The following is a 21,876-nucleotide window of genomic DNA, read 5'->3' as shown; positions in this document are numbered from 1 at the left end:
AAATGTATATACATTAGAAAGACTATATGTGATATGGTTGGACATTCCCCAAAGGCCTATAGATTAAAGGAATGGACATTAGTCTGTGAAGAAAATGGAAGCCTGTGGGAAGACATGGAAACCTAACGGAAGGATTTCTGTTCATTCAGGAATGCCCTTGACTGGGACATACAGAACGCAACCCCTTCCTCCTTTCTCTTCATCATGTCCCAGTCATATGTGTGCACTATTACTCCCTAGTATGATCCCTGTCATCGGATTCCCAAGAGCATATAGGACCACCGTAGACTTAAACCTCCTGAATTACAATGCAAAATAGGCCTTTTCTTTTCATAACTGATTTTGGCAGATATTTTGTTATAGTGACAAATATAGAAATAAGATATAGATGATACATAGGTAAGTAGGAAGGTAGATAGATAGATAGATAGATAGATAGATAGATAGATAGATAGATAGATAGATAGATAGAGATGATAGATAGACAGACAGGAAGTAGATATATTGATCCACTAAAAATTCTCTAATAGCGCAAGAGCTACATGATGAGAGCCACTAAGAAGACAGGTTATGGTCAACAGGTCTGCATATCAACTGTGGAAGACAGAGCAGGAAGGCACAACAGTTTTCACCTTCCAAACATGCTATAGACCAAGGGTTAAAAGTAATCTAGCAATGGCAGGCCATTGTGTTACTTTTTATTAATCCAATGTGTCTTACCCTTAAAATGTACACATTTGGACCAGAGAAAGGTGCTTGCCCCCAAATGCATGAACCTGAGGCCATATGTGCAGGACTTCTACAATGGAAGGGAAGAAATGACACCTTGAAGGTGTCCTCTAACTTCCACATGCATGCGGTGGCACACAAAATACAAATGTAAAACCACATTAGCTTCTTAAGCATCTGGTCCTAGAATGGTCTTTTAAGGATCGTTTATACAGTCAGCCTAGCAACCTTAGAGAGAAACAAGTGGGCTTCACTTGTACCATTCTAGCTCAGCTAAATTCTGGGATATAATTTAGTATTTTAGGGAATTAAAATAAAAGGGGAGATGTGACAAGATATGCTAAATGGGCAAGGCCATTTCAGAAAGTGTTATGAACCAGGAAGACATTAAATATTCAAATATCGCCATGATTTAAAGTGCGGATTTTCTTACCTCCTGCTTTGTCCCTGCCCTCACTAAGCTGTTAATAAGTTCTAGTATCTGTTGAGTTTCATGGTGATTTTAAGATCAGGTAAATGATTTTAAGAACTTGAACATAAATTATCAATTCACTCAGAAGTAAATATTCCACTTCTAGACATCTAAGTTGATGACAGGCAAAGATCACGGGGAACCTTAGCCAGTGACAGTGAAAAGAGCTTTAGCGGGAGCTGACGCCTTGCTGCAAAAATAATCTTTGAAGCACGTTTTCCGTTTTAAAGGCGAGCCATGGCGAGTCCCTCAGCTGTGACACTAAGATGTTTCCTTTTCCTTGCCTCATTCTAGGGTCTGTGGAAAAGCAGGTACAACAGTGATGAAGGATTGCTTACAGGCTTGTATCTCAGAGCATCTCGGTAGGAGCCAAACAAAGCCGCCTGAGCCCTCAGAAAGGCCCGAGCCACTCCATCTCCCGTAGCTGTGGACTGCTTCTTCAGCTTATTTTTCAAGGCCGAGACCTGCATGGCAGAGAGGAACAGTTAAATTAACACCTCAGAAATTGGTACAGCGAGGTACGAACCCAATCAGCAGGCAAAGCGCAATGTCTGCAGGTCAGCCAAAATCCATCCTCCTCCCAGATAGCTTATCTTTTTAGCTGCACAGAGCACCTGCTGCTCTGTTAATTGAAACAAGAGCGAGAGAGGATAGCAATGTGCTAATGCAAATTGGTTTATGCTCTCTTTTTTCTCCCAAGGCCTCTTGACATAAATAAGCTTTAATTATTTACAGTAAACTGCTTGTGAGGCACTTTTCTGCAGATTTTTAGCAATTATAACGTGTGTCTACTTGTTTGGAGATAAAGCTGGCTCAGGAGCGCTCGTTTCTGTGGTGCGTTGTTATTTGTTATGAGTCCTGCAAGATCATTTACAATTTTATTTTCAGTTTGGAGGCATCATTTGCATAAGTAATTTTCGCTTTTTACCATTAACAGAAGACAAGAGAGAAGAGATAAAGTTATAGAGACCATATCATGAGTAGAAAATTATGTAATAAAAGTGTTTTACATTGTCTCATTTAAATTTCATCACATTTTCCTAAGAAAAACATTCATGCTCTCATTTAGAAATAAAAAGAAGTTGGGGCAAATGGCAGGAACTACTTTGTTTCCACGACTGGCTACTCTGGGGTAAACTTGGGACACAAACCCCGTGTCCCCTGTTTCTTACCACCACATGCTAGACTGGAGTTCTATATCACTGATACATTAATCAGTGATCAGAACAAATACGAATGTTTTGAAAACAGAGATAGTTTATCTGGGAATCTGCAAACCTTGAAAAACTTTTGAATTATTACAATATTTCCTGCCAACTCTATCTTCTTTCTAACTTCAGGTGCTCTGCAGCTACGCCCACGGACTGACTTTTATTGGGCTCACACTCAGGGTGTTTACTCTTTTTATTCATTTCACTAACTATTGTCAATCAAAATAAAAAACGAAAGTCTCTACTCATGAAAACACAAAATTCCATATTCATTCCTTATCAATGTTTTAAACAGAAGAGTGTAGGGGCCATCCTCTGTGGTCAAGGGGAGGCAGGAGGGGGAAGAACTCTGAGGGGGACAGGGGCAGCATCTGGGATGTAAATGAATAAAATAATGAATGAAAAATAAAGAAAAATGTGAAGTTGCATCCCAAGTCTAATTTCTAATAGAAATAAAAAATAAATTTAGTTAAATTTAACTGTATTACTCTCCTAACACAGCATATTATCTGTATAGACTCCCAGGTAATACAATCATATCACTTATCCTTTACATACATGCAAGTGGGAATGTTTTTATTTCTTTGTTCAAGTAGTCCTGACTACTCTTGTAGATGCTGATTGTAATTGAAGTGTGAACCTAATTAACAACTAAACTTTGAATAATGCTAATGAGAAATGAACACAGCATCAGAGGGAAGACCAGCTCTACAGGTGATAAACCTTCACAGTAGTGACATTTTCGAGTGTAAAGTCACAGTTACTGTGATCTCATCAAAGAAACAGACCCCCATTGGGTCCAATTATAACTATAGTTTTGAAAAATTATCGAGTTATGGTATTCATAATCTATGCAGAAAGGCCTTTGTGGTATAGGTCTTCTCCCCATAGCTGTGATCTTTTCAATTTATATCCAAGCTCCACAGATTCAGATGAAAGTTTAGAGCTTAATTCATTTAGTCACAAAGTGCTAAACCTGATTCATTTCAGAGAAAGCTTTTATTTTCAAATCTAACCTCAGTTTAGGTAATCCACATATTAAAACAATAATGCAGTTCACAAACACATGTTAGACTTAAAGTCCTTTATTCTGCTTCGAAATGTTATTTTTCTATATTTAAAGAAAAAATAGAGGCAATTATCAAAATATGGATTCAATAATTATTCTACCCATAAAGATTATGATACAAGGGAGTTACTTACAGTGGTTAAGAACATTATGAAAGCTAAATGAATAGTTAAGTTTTTAACATATTTTCTACAAACAAAAAAAATGAAAAACTACGTATTTACAAAAGCCATCCCTTGTATCTTTGCAAAACAAAGTTCCTCGATTTATAATGTTCAGTAAAACTGACATTTCAGTTCTTCATGAAACAAGGTGACAGTACTGATAGGAGCGTCAGCACGCAGTCGTGGAAACTGCAAGCATCATACACTGCAGTCTTTCCTTGACCATGCCCTGGACTGTACAATCACTACCCAAGCTATCCGGGAGAATTTGTCAGAGCACCAAGCCCTTCCCAACCAAAGGAGGACACTGCCTTCACTTCTACAGTCAGTCACCTGGTGAATGCTTGGGAGCTCTTTGCAGACATCCAGGATACAGAAAAGAAAAGAGAAAAAGGAAGTCCCTGCTCTATAATTATGATTCCCAAAATGGCAGCCATCAGTCACATGAGCAAATAAATGTCCCTCCCTATCCAAGTCCATATCTTCTCCAAGTATAAAGGAGACCTCATATCTAGACTATTCTGCACACAAGGTAACCTCACAACATATTTTATGTTCACTATATTTGTGAAACACTATTTTGAGCATGGAATTAAATAAAATATATCATTAAATCAATTTCACCTCTTCTTTGAATTTGTAAATCAGATTTCTACAGAACTTGTCATGCATACACAGTGTGGATCTTATCGTGTTTCTCTTGGTTAGTGTTATGGTAAATGGTCATCCTATCTAATTTCATATAAATATGTAAGGGTCAAAATTTCTCAGAAAGAAATATGATAATTTTTTCTTTGTTTATTTCTGTATTATTTCAAGTACATCACAAAGATTTTTTTTCTTTCCTTGTTCTATTTTGCCACAATTGTCAGTAGATCTAAGCAGCTCCAAGGGGCTGAGGGACAGGTGAATTCAAGATTTCTATGTGTGGATACTAACGCTCAATAAATAGTCTATCAAATGAAATTGTTTTAAAAATCCATTTTAGAAAGAAGTGAATTAATCTAATATAAACTGACTATATTGAGCCTTGCTGTGTTCACTGGCCTTTAGATCACTGCAGTAAATCAACACTGGTTACCATTGCCCTTTGGTGCTAATTAGCTTTTAGCAGTTTATAATCTATAATCTGACGGTGTCTCTTCTGAACCCTTTGTAATATCTGCTCTGGGAAATAGCATTTTCTACTTAGTTCCAAGCTTCTACCTTTAGGTATGAAATAAATGTACATCTTCCTATGTAATTGGAAAACTTAATTAACATATAACTCAGAATTCAGAAAAATATTTAGACCTTTGGCTATGAGGCTACCACAAATCCTGTTACACTAAGAAAACATGAGTCGTTTTTTTCCTTAGGAAAGTAGCTATACTGAACCCTAACTTGCTAAAGAATACATCACAACCCTTATTACACTTTATTTGAGACACTTTTCTGCCTATAAATATATTTTCAGTCTAGTTACATATTTAAAGGTCAAAAAATATTGAATGAAAAAAACTTTAGAAATAACTATTTTATTTCTCATCTTACATGTTTAGATTCCCTTGACATAAGGAGAATTTGGGTGTCAAAGCAACCATTCCTAGCATTAGAAGCAGGATTTTAGCAGTGGGAGTTTACAGCAAAATCAATAATATTGACACCAACTGTTCACGTTGTCCCTCTTAGCAGTGAAGTGACTGTGAAAAAAAGACAAAAGTCCACAAGTAACAGGGCAAATGGTACAGAGCGTGGGACCATGTGTCCATCACAACTGGGCAAAGAAATCAGTAAGTCTGTAGGACGGGCATGTCTGCAGGGTGTCTGTAAGAGAAAAAGTGTGGGGTTCTCTTCACTTCTATAACATCATTCGGATAAAGAAAAATGACTCCTTTACCTAGATATTCTAATTTTATTTTCAGCATCATGGTAAAGAGTCAGGATGAAAATGTTTGGCCACAACAATGATCAGCATGGCCTAACCCCAAGGAACCATAAATAACATGCATACCTTGGCTAATTACCTAGTGGTGGTTAAGTCATGGGTATAAAATCAGCACTTCATTAAAACAGCTAAATACCTAACTCTAAGTTTTGCTAATAAATGTTATTTTCAGCCCTCCACAAGAAAACTTCTCTTTGCAACAAATGGAGACAATTACAGAAAAACACAACTGATCAAAGTGCAGCATTGTGGCGCTCAGTCCCAAATGACACATCTACAAGACAACACTTGCACCTAAGGCTCAGGAATCACTGCCTAAGAAGGAGCAGAGGGTGAGGGGGCTTGCTGCGAGGCTGAGACTCCTATATATGTTAGAAGGTATAGCCAGAAGGTCTCGCCAACATGAATGCTCAACATGAGCAGAACAAGGAGAACCCCAACAGGCATGGTAACACAGACAGAGCGATCCCAAAGTCTCAACCCTACATAAAGAACCCCGGGAACTAAGAAATTCTAAGAGTGGAAAGAGCATAATTAATTATTCAATAACAAGTGATCATCCCTAGAAACGTACACATAAAAATAACCAAATAGGTTCCATTTATATATTCAGAAATATGTACACACACATGACAATAAATTTTTAAAAGAGTCATACTTTGATCACTATGTAGGCCACTGATATGGAAAAAAACACAATGAGCTTAGCTGTGCTATGAAAAGTTTATGTAAGTTTGTGTCAATAAAAATGGTATCTAAGCCTTGCCAAAATTATTTTCACTTCAGCTTCCTGGCTGTAGAGCTGATAGCCACCAGTATCCAGTCACCCATTCTCCCTGTCCTTTGTAATGGCAGTCCTAAATCTGAACAAAGCATGCATAACCTAGCTATTTCCTTTGTGACTTAGTGTAGGACCAAGCAAATGAATACGAACTGGGGTAGGCATGCCTTGCCTAATTTTCTCATTTCTTCTGAAGCAAAGCAGAAAACAAATAATGGGGCGGATCCCTTAGCCCTGGAGGGGCTGCTGTGCCTTAGAGATGGAAGCTTCCTCCCAGAACTTCGCTCCTTGGATCAACGCTCCTTTTACTTCTTATACAATAAATAATTTTTAATATTTTGCTTTGCACTTTGGATATTATAATATAATCATAATAGTATTCCCTTTTCCTGCCCCCCTTCAAGCCCTCCCATATACTCTTCCTTCCTCTCCTTCAAGTCCAGGACCTCCTTTTTCATTAATAGTTGTTACACGCATTTATGTATCCACCTGTATATTCCTAAATATAACTTTCTCAGTCTGTATAATGTTACGTGTACATGTGTTTTCGGGTCTGACAATTCGGTTTTGGATGAAAGAAATATTTTGAGCAAGACTGATGAATTCTCTGTGCTATGACATATTAACCTGTACCCAAATTGATTTATCACTTAAAGTAGAAACAGTGTTATGCAACAGAGTGTCCCTCGTAGAGATAAGGGCATAGACCAAACTGGAGTTTCTCCTACTGCTGAACCTGAAATTTAGCATTCAATGAACTGACACATCATCAGTTGCCAGGCAGGCCATGAGGAAATGGTCATAGTAAGCCAGAGAAGAACATTGCGCTTTCAAAACCCTGTACATTACCATGAAAGGCAAGTCCTTTAGGGACCATAAAGGCTAACGCTTAATTCATTTTCCCTGAATCTAAGCCTAGAACAGGTCTATTCTCCATGTCTCAGTGAACTAGAAGTGCCATGTCAATCTCTTCAACTGCACCTGTTTCTTTCCTTTATAACATTTGTCTACATCTATGAAACTAGATGAATCACCGTCAAAGTAAAGTGCCTGTAAACCGCAATGTGTGTTTTCTTATTTACCACTATAGTGTCCGCTCTCGGCAGGATATGAGTGCACAGGAGGTGACTGATAAATGCATGCTGAGCCAAGGAATGTTTCAAAGTGAAGTAAGCAAACCTGCCTGTCTCAGAGAGGATGTTACCTTAACTCTAGTTCTCTCAAGCAGAGCATCTGTGACGAGTGTCAGGATCGTAGCTCCTTTCAAAGCTCACCATGTCGTTCATTACGACATGAGCAAAGTTTAGAACGGTTCCAAGGAAGTGTGCTCAGCATTCCACAGCATAATACTGTCTTCAGGAATGGGAGTCAAGGCTTTATAGGACTAGACGAAATAGGAGAAGACTTTGAAAGATGAAAAGGAAAGTTTGCCATTCCATTGGCCCTCCTAATAAGCAGTAAGAAAACAGAAGCATGCCACTAATACAGCAGATGTAGAGAGCAATGAGGGCAGGAGGGGTGGGGAATGACATCCTTTCAAGTGAAAGGCCTGAGGAAGCTCATGGACTTCATGAGCACTTATAGACACCAAAAGGCAGCAAACACTAAACTTCATAAATGACCAAAAGAGAGGTATAAAGAGGAGATTCACTAAGGCTTTGTCTAGTTCTCACTCAAGTGAGAGAAAACAAAGAGCCCTGAAATATCCATAAGCACACCGAGGGCATGTTTCTAGTTCTCCCTGTCTTCTTCTTATATTTGAGCCCTATATATTTAAACTATACAAGAAAAGAGTAGAGAAATAGTAACATCTGTAATAGTTTACATACTAACAAACAAAACACTTCTTCTTTTAAAATGATCACCTGTAAGAAAGTAGTCATTTTAAAAGATGATAAGTTTTCACAATTAGAAAGCCTTCATAGTGTGGGCTTTTCCAGTCAGGCAAGAAATAAAATGTATTATACATTGTACTATAGGAAAAAAATACATTCTGGATTTCTTTCTTTTTTCCATTCAGAAAGCAAAAGTATTCTTATATAATATTCTAATAATAACTACAGTGAGATTTTTAAAAGCAAACTTCTGTGTTGAGAAGTTTACACAGTGTAACTGTGCGTCTCATCAGTACTCACTCGTCTAACGCTGACTTAGTTTATAAAGCACAGCACAGAGGCTGGCGCGGCAGAGGGGGGACGGACACCTGACTCCTGGGAGCTGAGGTGAGGACGCACACGCCTCTGCAGGGACAAGCTGAAACAAATGGTCTCCACGATATGCTTTAATTTGAAGACAGTTCTATTATCTTTCCAGTATAGACTACAGCAAGCATTTGGTAGACCTCACTGACCATTCAGTACAATCGAGATATAGCAGAACTGTGACCAACCTGAAACTAATATCACACTCTCAAGGGCCCTATCTTCTTTATAACATATACTGTGACATTTAACTTGTTAAAGCCTTCATGTTAGAGGATCCAGTCAATGAATTAAACATTTATTGATAATATTCATGACCACAAGAGACTAATTTATATACTTTATAATTTTAAGTTAATTTTTAAATACTCTGAAATAGCCAATGCTTTTCTAAACTGATTCCCAAACAAATAAAGTCTTTTAAATGTAGCTACTCAAAAATTTAATATAACATCTGTGTTTTGGGGGTTTTCTCTAGTTCTTCAGGCTCCTCAGGATTTTTGTTGACAAGTGGAAAATTGTTCCTTTCTTTTTTCACATCATAATAAAATCATTAGCACATTCCTTCACGAGACTTTCTAATAAGTAAGGGTAACAAGAGTAAGAGTTTACATAAGTCCATTTATAAGAAGCACTTCCTGGTATTCTAGTAATTTAAAAGGTTTTATACCAAGCATAGCGATCTAGTATAACAGCCCCTAAGTTAGAATAGGCACACAGTGGATGTTTGATGTTTGTGATTTTATTTATACTGATTATTATACATAATAACATTTAAAGGCAGTAGATACTTTTGTAAATTCCTATCATAGGAAAAAATATTTTCCAGCTATACTATTTGCAAGATGAAAATACCCTAAAAAATGGTGCTGAAATTTTTTAAATCAAATATATCAAGTTCTGATTCCTTTCACAAGGCAAGAATGACGAGCTGCCTTTGAATGAAACTGCAAACAAGCTACCCATCCCTCATAAACGCACCTGACAGCTCCTGTGAGGAACTGTGCTCGACTATTTGGGACACAGATACATGGACCAACCTCATCCACTAAAGCTCTGCCTAGTAACAGGAGCCTTCCTGTGCTTCAGTTGTCTTACCTAAAACAAGAACGCGCTCTTTAATGAGTGAAAAGTCATCGAAAGGTGGTTATGCATATTGCTGCTTCGTCAGCTGTCACTTCTCAGCAGCTTTCATCTTGAAAACATATTTCATAAATCATACTATAATTCTAATTATCAGCCTGATTTTCCAGCAAGTAATTGACTATGTTCTTACTTTATGAATAGTTAACATTTTCTAAATTATTATAAAATATTAATAATGATAAAATTAAAATGAACAGTAAAACTAAGACACAAAATTTTAACTGCTATACAATTAAACTAAATTTGCCTATAAATATATGAAATGGAAGGTTTCAGTAGTTCATTTTCTGAAATTAAATGAACTCATTTGAACTTTCTCCTGTTATATATAATTGAGCCTTTTCTCCACTCTCGTAAACACACTACAATAACACTAACTTTGATTGATGGTTACTTAGGCCTAAAGTTTACTTCTTCATTTCAAAATATCCCAACTACATATGTTTGAAAATGTCTACATGCAATATCACTAAAATAAAGTCACAATACAAGCTACAACTGCGTGCTTCAGTGTGTCACTGTCTTCAAAAGGTTTCTGTGAAATAATGTCCTTATTAACATTCACAATAAAACATGGGGGTTCACTTTGGTTTTCTTTTTCCTTCCTTCCTTCCTTCCTTCCTTCCTTCCTTCCTTCCTTCCTTCCTTTCTTTTTTTTTCTTTCTTTCTTTCTTTCTTTCTTTCTTTCTTTCTTTGTTTCTCCTTCTTTTTGTTTTTTGTTGGTTTTTTTTTTTTTTGATGATCCAAATCTATAGTGAAATGATGGAATCAAAAAACAAGTGTTCTTGTCAGAAAACAGGAAGAAAGGTTTTTTTCCCTCCCAAAAGGAAAACAAAGGATTCCTGAAGCTCGCCTGATTTATTTTTCCAATTTTAAATACCTTAAGAGCAGCGGAAGTGCTACTGGCGTGGTAGTATTTCTAACAGTCAATAAATCTAAAATATTATGTGTGAATATTGGAATGAAGCCATTAAGAAGATTACAGCATGCAACGCACCAGAGGGTCCACAGGAGAAAAGGGCCAGTAATTCAGGACAACTGTGACCACTGACCTTTGAGCAGCCATGGCCACTGGTCAATGTGACACAGTAATAGAGTGCACATGCACACAGTCACCCAGCCTGTAAGCAGCATAGTTTAAATGCTTTGCAGAAGGACTTTAAAAGGGCCTCCTTTTAAATTTCAGTTAACTTATTAACTAATCAAACAATGCCAATAGTAATACCTTTCAGGCTTCAAAACTATTTATTAATGTAGATCACACATAAAAACTGAGTTATCATTCAGGAGTTTATCAGATCTGACTTAAAACATTTGCCATTTTAAACTGTGTTGCAATGCTTTATTGTGTATCCCCCAGAGCTCTAAAAGGGCAGTCCTGAAAAACATGAAAATGAGAACCTTATTAGAGATGCTTTGAACAACAGCTTAAAATACTTTAGGAATGCATTAATACACCTCCTATTTTCAACAAATGGCTCTCGTTCTATCTCGGAGCTCTTATTTACCACGTCTTCAGCTATCGGCCCCTCTGAGGCCAGGAGACAGCAGCTTCTCTGCAATCTGCGGGGCTGGCCGGCAAGGCTTCTTTTACCTACAGGCTCACGGGGCAGTCAGCCTGATGTGGTTGGTGCTACGGAAACTGCATACCGACTCTTCTGTAACCTCCCATTTGTATCTGTACAACTCTGAATGCTGGTTAGCATCTCTATACATTTAAATCAATATCTTAATTACAAAAAAATTATATAAGAGAAGTACTTCTCAGTTCAAAGGAATTCCCATTACGCTGAGCCTTCAAAGGCTTGTCTCCAGGATCGAGCTAAGTACACTCTACAGATTTCAATATCATGGAGAGAAAGGCTAAGTTCCTCTCTCCCTCTCCGGTAAACACCCCTTCCTCCTAAAGCGTAAGAGTAGGAAATGTGCACAGCCTAAGAAGAATGGTTAGAAAAGCTGCAATGCTGTTTTCGTAATGTCACTATCTAGGGAATACTGAGAACCCATCCCAGCAGCCTGCACAACTCCATGAAGAAGCACCCGCTGCCTTAGCGTAACAAGGCAGCATCAGTGCCCACTGCTCCGAGTGTGGATTGCTCACAGAACAATTTTACTGCAATGAGAACACAGTTCAGTTTAATGAGCTTAAAGCTCAGAGAATGGTTTGGTTATTGATAAGCATAAGTAATCTTGCTTTGATATTAAATTTCCATTTTTCCTTCCACTGGCTATAAGAACAAGCTAGATTAGAACTGGTTTGTTTTTTTAAATTGGATAGTCTTAATGTTCTTTTTCAAACTCTTTAATAATAAAGAAAAATATTACAAAGTTTACTTTCAATTCTCAAATTTTAATAACCTTGAAAAGAATGGGCATTTGAGGGTTTTTCTTTTTAAGAAGAGAGTTATTTTAAACTTAGAATGATGCTATTAAGATATTTAAGTAACCATTAAATATATAGAGAAGGAGCACTAGTTTGCAATTTTGGCCTATATTAAAGAGCATAAGAGCCAAAACTGCAATTTTACACTACTTAACACAAAATACAGAATATATCCTATTAAAAGCTGCTAACACCACACATGCGCAACACACACACACACACACAGCAAGATCAAAGACCCAAAGAGAACTGGCACTTAATTTATCAGCTTTACAGACAAAGGACAGTTTCGTCATTTCAAAAGGATCAAATGTCTTTTATGACAAACTGGGTTTGCAGTTTAATTTACAAATAGAATTCTAAGTAAGCATTCTTTGCTCTGCCAAAGCAGATGACGAACTGTAGGTTTTCATTCTTGTGGCCCTCAGCAGGACAGGAAAGATTAAAATAAAACTGAAATAATTTAGAGAAAACAAATAAATGTTTCAGAAAGTTGAGAGAGATCAAAGCCAGAATTTTCTGACCCCAACTGTACAAGCATTTCTTATTGTATTGACCAGTGCCATCAGATCATTAATTAAAAGGGAAAGAGCTGGCAGGTGGCAGGGAAGCAAAAGCCGATAATTGGCCCCTTCTTCTTCGTGCCTTCAAAAACTCTCTCATTCTTCGCAAGACATGCCACTAGGCAGACAGAATGCCTACTTTGTAATATAATGATTAAGATGAGATGAAGAGACTTGATGTTTAAAGAAACTCTACCTAATGAATGCATCTAGCTTTTTAATTATGATCCCATTTTACAATAAGGAATATGGTATTCCATTTAACATCTCAACTGCCAAAAGGAAAAAATATTAAAAATAGAACCTACATTGATTCTTCCTACAATCCTCATATACACTGACTTTAATGGTTCAGATACAAAGTGAAAAACTGTAAATTGAGGGTTCAACAACAAACATTCTTGTTCACCACGGATACCCCTTGGACTTACCACATCACTGGGCAGGCTGCTCAAGTCATTAAATGGTGATTCTAACGTGTTTGTGTCAACATTTAACACAACCACATCTTCCAATGATTTATTTTTCACTCTCTGTTTAAAAAACACAATTTTGAAAAAAAAAACCTTAATATATTTTTCTTACAAAATTAAGATGCATTTGGAAACAAAAATATTATCTTAGTATAGTCAGCTTAGGAAAATTAAAAAGAGAAATTCAACGTTATAAAATAATGTAAACAACTTTGCTTTCTTAGAAAGAAAATTTCACTATAACTCATTCAAAGAGATTTGACTAAAATGCTTCCACTTAAAAACTTGCTCATCTACTACCAAATTAATATAACTGCCAAAGATTTAGCTCAACAAAAACTTGTAAAGTAGGCAGAGGTACATCAAATATAAAAACTGTAGCCTTTACCATTTGAATGTCAATCCTATGATATGGTAATTTGTTTCCAGCTTCAAATCTATTTTAGCATGAATACACTGGAAAGATTATATAATATCTATATAAATAATTATATTTATAATAACTACGACTACAGTACTGATCTACATTTCAAGTGAATAAATATGTTCCTATACTGCTCTACCAATAGGTATCAATGAGTAGGCCTGAAAGTGAAATCGGAAGCTGATGGAGAGACTACTACCATGTAGTTCCCAATCAGATCCTCCTGTAAAGAATAAAATCTAACAGTCTCTGAGCTTGGCCTATCTTTCCATATTGTTTGAAATTTAGTAAGAATATCTCAGTAAGTTTACAAATAATAGTGAAGTATAAAAACTTTATCTAATTATACCTAAAGGGGAAATACAGTTTATTCTCTCTGTTTCACATAATTTCTTAAATTACCGAATCTAGTATTATCACAACACTCCTCAAAGGGAAGTGATGCACTCAAGGAATGAACTAGAGCCACAAACCCAGGATTCCACATTCATGTCAGTTTACCAGTGAATTAGTAAATAATTTCAATACAGTATTTTTATGTGTCCTTCTACACAAGACACTTTGGACTTTTAGTTAAGTGCATCATCACTTCTAAGTGGTTAGAAATCCACAACGTAGACTGTGTATTCTCAAGGGAGATTGGCTCTAAAATTTGTCTTGCAAAAGACATAATTACTACAAATTTAGAGTTAAAAGATGCTACCTCCAAGTTATTATAAAACAAAATCATTTTTCTGGTGATTAAACTGAAATTCAATATACATGTCTATAAATATATTTGTTTCCTTTTACTTTCAAGTGTTCAAATATTTAAAAGATTTCAATATATAACTATTATATATATATTAATTATAATTTAATAACAATTTATAAGCAAAAATATATAATGCTCTTTTATAACATGTTCAGTATGTTATAAAGCAGTGTGGTTGTCTCATGCCACAGAAGCTGACATAATACAAAACGCTAAATCTATTTTTCCAGTCAGAAATGAATATATCCAAACATTCAGATGTAATGGCTGTGTACCATCGAGACCATTTTGATGACATTAGCACAAACGTCTGAATAATGGTATTAATGTGATATATAGACTTTCCTATTGGTTTAGTTTTTAAGGCAGATAACAATTATTAAATTTTATTCATGAAACTACTGAATAAACATAAAAAATCTGCTCATTACTAATAAATAAACTAAAACTTTAATATTAAAATAAATTAATTTAAGCAAAAGGGGGAAAGTAGATTACAATTCAGTCCTAGTACTGATACTAGTACTCTCTTGTTTCTCTCCACAGTACATGTAAGCCAACCCTTCTCTGACTAGGCATACGAGTCAGAAATGACACCTCTGCCTCTGTCTCATAGTTTTATATCTTTTGTGGGGTGCAATTTAAAACAACACATGAAAAGAATTTTCTTCAGAAAAGTAGGAACATAATGCTGGCCCCAGAGTGAGAAGCTGGTAATGAACGTGCGGTCTTGAGTGTGTGAGTTCTCTCATAGAGTAAACGTTTGCAGACACTGTGGCTATGGACATTTTACACACTGGTGTGCTGTAATGGCACAGGGCAGCAATCACAGAACTTTCCCAAGAAAACAAGCAAGGCTGCCTTTGTGTCTGTAGCTTCCAAATTACTCAGTGAAGGACTTAGACAGCACTTAACTTCACACACAGAAGGCTGGGGTTCAGGAAAAATAAAATTTATTTCCCTTACTTCAGAAATAAATTTGTATTTTGAAATGAAACTTTACCAGCATTCTTTACTAACAATTATATAAAAAAAAATGAAAGGGAATTTCAAAGAACATAAGTTTATATGTTATAAAGTCACGCTTTAGAGCCTGGAGGTTTTTATATAATTAATGATAATAGTTGAAATTGTTAGGACTAAAACCAGGAGAGTACTTTTTAGATTTTTCTTAAAAAATAGTTGCAACTAAAAAAAAAAGGCAGAAAGTAACTCATTGTTGTCTCAAATATTAACTCCCCAACTACCTATATTCAGTTTAAAACATGTTTTATAAAACTAAAAAATCCAAAGGTTACTTTCAATCTGTTTGATAGTGACATAAAGAAGCCTGAGCTATCATCTTACTGTAGTCTAAGGAAACTGTCCAGAGGTGTGATTTTATGGTCATAGGTGTTGTGCCTGTGTGTTTGTGTGCATGACAGAGTCAGAAGCTCTGGAACTGACTTTACAGGCAAATGTGAGCTGCCATGTGGGTGCTGGGAACTGAGCCTGAGTCCTCCACAAGAGCAGCCAGTACTCTTAACTACTGAGCCTACTCTCAAGTTCCTTATGTACCAAGTTTAAAGGAAGTTCAACTGCATCTTCTCCTCCCCTGTCAGCAAGCTGAACACAGGCTGATAAACTAGATAAACAAAGCACAGACGATGTGGCAGCTCTACGCGCTCTAGTCCCACTTCATAAAAGAAACCAACTGAAAGTTTGAATGTTCTTTTTCTTCAAAACAGTCCTTTTCAAATATTAAACAAACTCAAAAATCAATTTCAAAAAGATTGAGGGGGATTTAATTATATCTTAATTTTTCAAAATATTATTTTAAATTTAAACTTTCTTTATAAGTAGCCAATACATATGTGATAAATTAAATACCTAATGTGCTTCCTCATCCATCATAATTTGGAAAAGACTAATTATTTGTCTTAAAGGTGGTTGTAGATATATTCCACACATAAAAATTAACATAAGATCACCAAGTACTCTCTCCAATTTTAAATAATTTTCATCTCTAAGTAAATATATTATAAAATTATGTGTACTATTAACACATTTAAAATAGAAATGATAAAAATCAAACTTTATTAGGAATAAAAATCTGAGTAATTAATTAAATGAAAGTCAAAGTAGTAAAATTTGGGTTACTACCTAATCTAATCACAGATAACACCTATCTGTTCATGTTTCATTTAATATACATCATCCTTGGCTTATAACAGTTTCTTAAAATTAATAAAATATAAGGAGTCACAAATTTATCTCACTATGACTTCAATACTAAAAAATGTTAAACCTACTAAAATCCATTAAAATTTAAACTTTAGTAACAATGAAACAAAAGAACTATTAGATTTCGAAAAAAAATCCTAATCTTGAGAGTAGAATTCTATAATTAAATATTTTCTAGAGAATTAGGCTCCGTTTTAGTACATCATCTTCTGAGATCAAGCAAAGCCTAGTACTGGAAACTAGTAGGGAAAGCACAGCTAACTCGTCAGTGTGCTCATTAGCAACTGTGCTGAGTTACTAAAGTGATTCTGTACAATCAGCAATCAAGACATTTGTTAGAGTGAAACCGACATCAGCGAGCATACTGATGCCACTCGGCTAACTCAAGCCTTACGTTTTAACCTTTTGGTAATTAATATGCCAATCTTATAAGAAGTCCTGTCTAGAAATCTCACAGATTATAAACCCAAGCGTTTAAAGTTTAAGGAGTTACAGTTTAGGGATAAAGTAAGCAAAAAAAAAAAAAAATTTTTTTGAAATGATGAAATGACAGGGGGAAAAAAGCCCTACTAACTTTATCTTCTACAATAGGACTGAAACTCTGACCATGGAAAGGACATTCTTTGTCTTCTCCTTACTTCACAGGCGGGCCTAGCACTAGGGTAACCCTTGCTCAGCCCTTTAGCTCAGATTTGAACCACAAGAATGAGCCACCATGTCTGATTAATATGTTTATCATTAGTATGCTACACTCACATTTGGCAAATCAACTGATAAACTGGAAATAAAGAAGTATAAAAGAAAACTGACTTGGTGAATCATACACATATAAAATTTAATTTCAAAATATTGTACACATATAAGATACAGAAAGTCTCAGGTTGTAAGACATCACTGGTCCAACAGGGAACGCTAATTTTCTTATTAAAGCTGACCATGTGACTTAAAGCACAGTCACTCCCATAGGTTTCATGGTGTCACAGGGCAGACCAGTATACGTTAGCAACTGAACTTATTTGAGGGACACTTTCTGAAAATATTCCCTTGAGTAGTTCTATAATGTCAATCTCATACATCCTAGAAATAGTCAAATATGCTTTTAAAAGAAACAAACAAAAAACCTCTTTTATCTATTACTTCTAATTAATTAGTTTTATAACTATCTTACTGTAAAAGATACTCACCTCTATGAGACTGGAGTGTATTCCAATCAGGTATGGCATTGGGGCACTAAATTAAAAATATATATGTGTGTATAGATTCATATAGTTCATTAAAACTGAAACAACATTAACGTCATTCAAATGCTCAAAAATTAAAGTGCTCAGTCTACCATAAGACATTATAGTTTTTCAAAATTATGTAATGTACAAAAGTTAAATTTAATCTTCTAAGCCATTAATACATTTAAGAATGGTTTATATCAAAGTCTCTAAAACCCTTATTTTTAAGTCAAAAGTTCTATATCTAAATAACATTTTATTTAAGAAGACTATCAGGGTGTAGGTCAAAGGTACTGGATGCAAATACATTCTAAATGACTGTCAGAAGTATCTCCATTTCCCTTACACACATCTCTCCGTCAGTGACCTATGATGTCACGGGCACTCAGGCATAGGCTTTATCACTGTGTTCTCCCTGCTCTAGAGCAGCGAGGAAGACACTGTCAGCCCCTCTGTGCCCTTGTCCTTGTGCACCTTCACATTCATTTGACTTTCGTTGTTATTGATAGAATAGTTTAAATAAAAAACGTTAAGTCTAATAATGACTTTGAATTAACTATTTCAGGTCATAACTTCAGAACCATACAAGATCCAGGCACCAGGAAAGAAACTTGGATGCCGTGAGAAACAATGACACACTTCCTCCTGGGTCTTACACTCCAGCAGAAAATACAGATGCTACGTCATTTTAACATGCTATCATACAAACTAGGGAAATGTTAGAAATCATTGTTAGGAAATAGAAGATGCAATGTATTCATCTTGAAATTTCAAATTATCAAAAAGAAAACCATGAGTGCAGACGGATGTCCATAGAAATAATAAATAATATGAGAACAAATAACTTTTTAAAAACACACTTTTGAGAACTCTTTTATAGGTATCTCTGATCTTTAGCCTTTTGCACTAACACAAATCCTGCTTCTCAAAGGCTCTTCTAATGCTCTGAGCATCACTGTTAGGACACAGAAAAGCCCAGTCTCCTCTGCACCTTGCTGCAGAGAAGCAGTAACAGCTGATGTTACCAGACAGCCTTGCCATTGCGACCTCTCAAGTCATCTCAGAATGTTCAAAGGTCAGTTAAGAGTGACTGAACAGTAATCTATATATCCAAGATCCCAGAAACTCGGAGCCATGTAACTTCTCATTACTGTGTACACGCAAAATTTCACTACTACGCTAGTAATTCACATTGCCTGTCGCTTTTGCTTAGCGTAGCTCAGAGACAAGTGGGATCACTGAGCATCGCTGTATAGTTTATTTTTTTCTCACTAGTTTTTAGCAAAATCCAAAACATACAGATGCTTGAATACACTGCAGTATAATTTTCTAAAATCGTAAATGACAGAATGCAGTTTTGATAGAGCCAAATGGATTGGTGTTTCTTTCTCACTCGATGGTACATATCCTACCGTGGCACAAGCCAGCTCTCCTGGACAGTCACTTTGCAGTCCTAGCTGGCCATCCTACTTTGATGAGGGCTTTGGTGAATCAGGAGGGCCCAGTGCTGACCCAGATGCTCTATTGTGCACATGTAAGGCTGTCTCAGGGCCTGCTGTCTGTCTGGGAAACTATTTAAAAAAGACAGTGCAGACAGCACAAAACTAATTCTTCTTTGTGGTTGAACTTTACTCAAAATCACTTTTTTCCTTTCTAAGTTTACTCATAAAGAAGTTGCCCTGACACATACTATTGCAGCAATCACGTAGTCTAAAAGAATTTTTAAAAATTTTTTTTCTTCAAAGCTAAATTTGAATATTTGAAAGAAATAATCAGGGAAGCCAACTAAATGACCAACTTAAGTACCAACTGAACAGATAAGAATTTATTATAATCCTGGTGGTCTACAGCCACACTTCTTCTGATATACTTCACAGTTTTTAAGTATCTGACAATAAATGTGCCATATTGAAGTACTGTTGTTTTGCTTAAGAAGAAAACACAAATGATGTCACTTCCTCCCAAGAGCATTTCTCAACATAGCAAGAGTGCTGTCACTACTGCTCCAGATGCCACCTTTGTCTCTTTTGTGTGACTCTGCTAGAGTTATAGGACTATTCTATACTTGGATGTGTACAGAGAGCTGCATACATAGCTACGTACATATATTTTCTAATTCCAGTGAATGAACAAGTAAAGAAGCTTATTCATTGCATTACAGATTCACAGCTTGCCAAGTAGGTGGTCTTTAAATGTTGGATGGGTGAGTGGGTGAGTTGGTGGGAGGATAGATGGATGAATAGATGGATAGACCAACAATGTAGTAAAACCGTCAAAGGAACAAGATGTGATATTCATCTATGGTCACAAGAGGGCATTATGGTCCTCCAAAGTCTAGGGCGCATCACCAATACCTGGTGCAAACAGAAATATATTTTATGGATCCACAACTATTTCAAGATTTGCAATATCCCAATCATTCTGAAAAGTTAACCAAGATACATGTACTCAGAAAATGTGGCCCCATTTGGAACTTGGTGTGAGTTATTTGCTCAATGACCTTGAGACCCATGAGAATATTTTTTTCTTCCTTCAGCATATATCAGTATAATCCTAATATCAATGATATAAATAGAGAATCATTTTCCTAGGAAACTGCTCAATCTACCATATTTTCTGATAAGAGAAGGAAATTACATAGATGAATAGATGAAAGCTGAAACTCTCATATGACTTTAAGGCTCAGAAAGTTTCAAGTAAGACCCTGTATGGACACTACTCTCTCCTCTGAACTAAGGAGTACCTGTCCTGGATGCTCTGAGGATTGGACCACAGTCCTAAGAGGACTATTTCTAAGCATTAGAAGCAAGCAAGCAAGTAACAGGCGAGAAGGGGAGGAGCTTCTCTACTTAGAGTAGAAGCAGCAGGAAAGACTTGACGGCTGCATCAGAATCAAGAAAGAGTGTTGGAAAGAATGTGTGCATGGTTGAGTACTTTTAAATTAACTTGTAGAAAATTTAAATTTAAATTACATGACAGAGAATTGACCTGAAAGGTGTGTTATCAAAGGCAGCCAGAACACGTTACCAAGAAAAAAAAAAAATTATGATGCCACAAATATTGCAAAAATTCTATCATTGGTTCTCAAAATGATTTTAACTGTATAAAACTTTTAGGAAAGAGATTTTTAAATGTTTAGTTCTAGAATGTTGTATATAAAAATCTACTGTCTATGTCAAAATGAAAAAACTACATTCTCTGAATGAGAAAAAAAGATTTTAAGTGTGTTGGTCAAAGGAAAACTCTAAAATGAATAACAGAAAAGCTTACTCATTGATCTGGCTTTCTACTTAAGATTTGTGTGTGTTACACTTCACAATATAATTAAATTACATCCTGTAGTTTCCAAAACTATTTTTCCTTTCAAGTTCCCCAAGGAAAGAGCTGCAGGAGTGAGTCACTGCCTACCTACTTCACAGCATGGGCAGCACTACTCCTCCACTCTGGAGATACACAGTACAGCAGTGCAATCAGTCGGGACAAGTACATGCACTGTTCTGAAGACGGCTAGTCACAGAAACTTAATACAACACCTACCATGCCTGTGTAGAAAGATGGTCTATTTAAATAATCACAATCCTTAAATACCTTTAAATAATATTTTTCTTGAAAAATTTTAAGTAACTACCATCAATTCCAAAGAACTTTGATTTTTACCAATATTGGCTTTTAGATATGAGGAAACCATCAATAACAAATGATTTCTCTTCTCCTCCCATCTTTCTCTCCCCTGCCTTGTGTGTGTGTGTGTGTGTATGTGTGTGTATGTGCGTGTGTGTGTGTGTGTGTGTGAATCATGCATGTATACAAATGCATCATTTGGAGAAAGAAATCCCAACCAATTTATTTAAAATTAAGCTCTGCATGCAGGTGTTTATAGGACGAAAACAATTCTTTCTCCATCAATACCAAAACTATTGCACTGAATTCTAGCTCTTCTGTAGCTTCACCAAATACAGTCGAAACTTCTGCTCCGAAGTCTACTCCTTGTCTAGCCTTACAATATACAAGCCTTGCTATATTCCAGTCTGAGAGAACAAGGAGGCCATTGGACATTGTTCTAGTGTCAACTGGCCTAACTGAAATCAAGATTACTGAGCGCACTGGGAGCCGTTTCTAAAGCCGGCCAGTTC

General features: G+C 36.1%; 1 protein-coding gene across 7 annotated transcripts in view; it reads right to left on the bottom strand.

The window, feature by feature from the left end:
- Dennd1b (DENN/MADD domain containing 1B) overlaps nt 1–21,876 on the bottom strand; it is a 212,335-nt gene that overhangs the window by 72,411 nt on the left and 118,048 nt on the right. For all 7 annotated transcript variants that reach the window (NM_001166501.1, XM_006529716.4, XM_006529719.3 and 4 more), the window contains 3 exons: nt 17,705–17,750; nt 13,078–13,179; nt 1,540–1,665 (listed from right to left, as the gene is read on the bottom strand). In NM_001166501.1, the coding sequence (NP_001159973.1) occupies nt 1,540–1,665; nt 13,078–13,179; nt 17,705–17,750 (274 nt within the window). The remainder of the gene's footprint in view (nt 1–1,539; nt 1,666–13,077; nt 13,180–17,704; nt 17,751–21,876) is intronic.

Source organism: Mus musculus, chromosome 1 (assembly GCF_000001635.26).
Source record: "Mus musculus strain C57BL/6J chromosome 1, GRCm38.p6 C57BL/6J".
NCBI lineage: Eukaryota > Metazoa > Chordata > Mammalia > Rodentia > Muridae > Mus > Mus musculus.
Note: the sequence above shows the minus strand (reverse complement) of the source record. Positions and strands in the feature narration are given on the sequence as shown.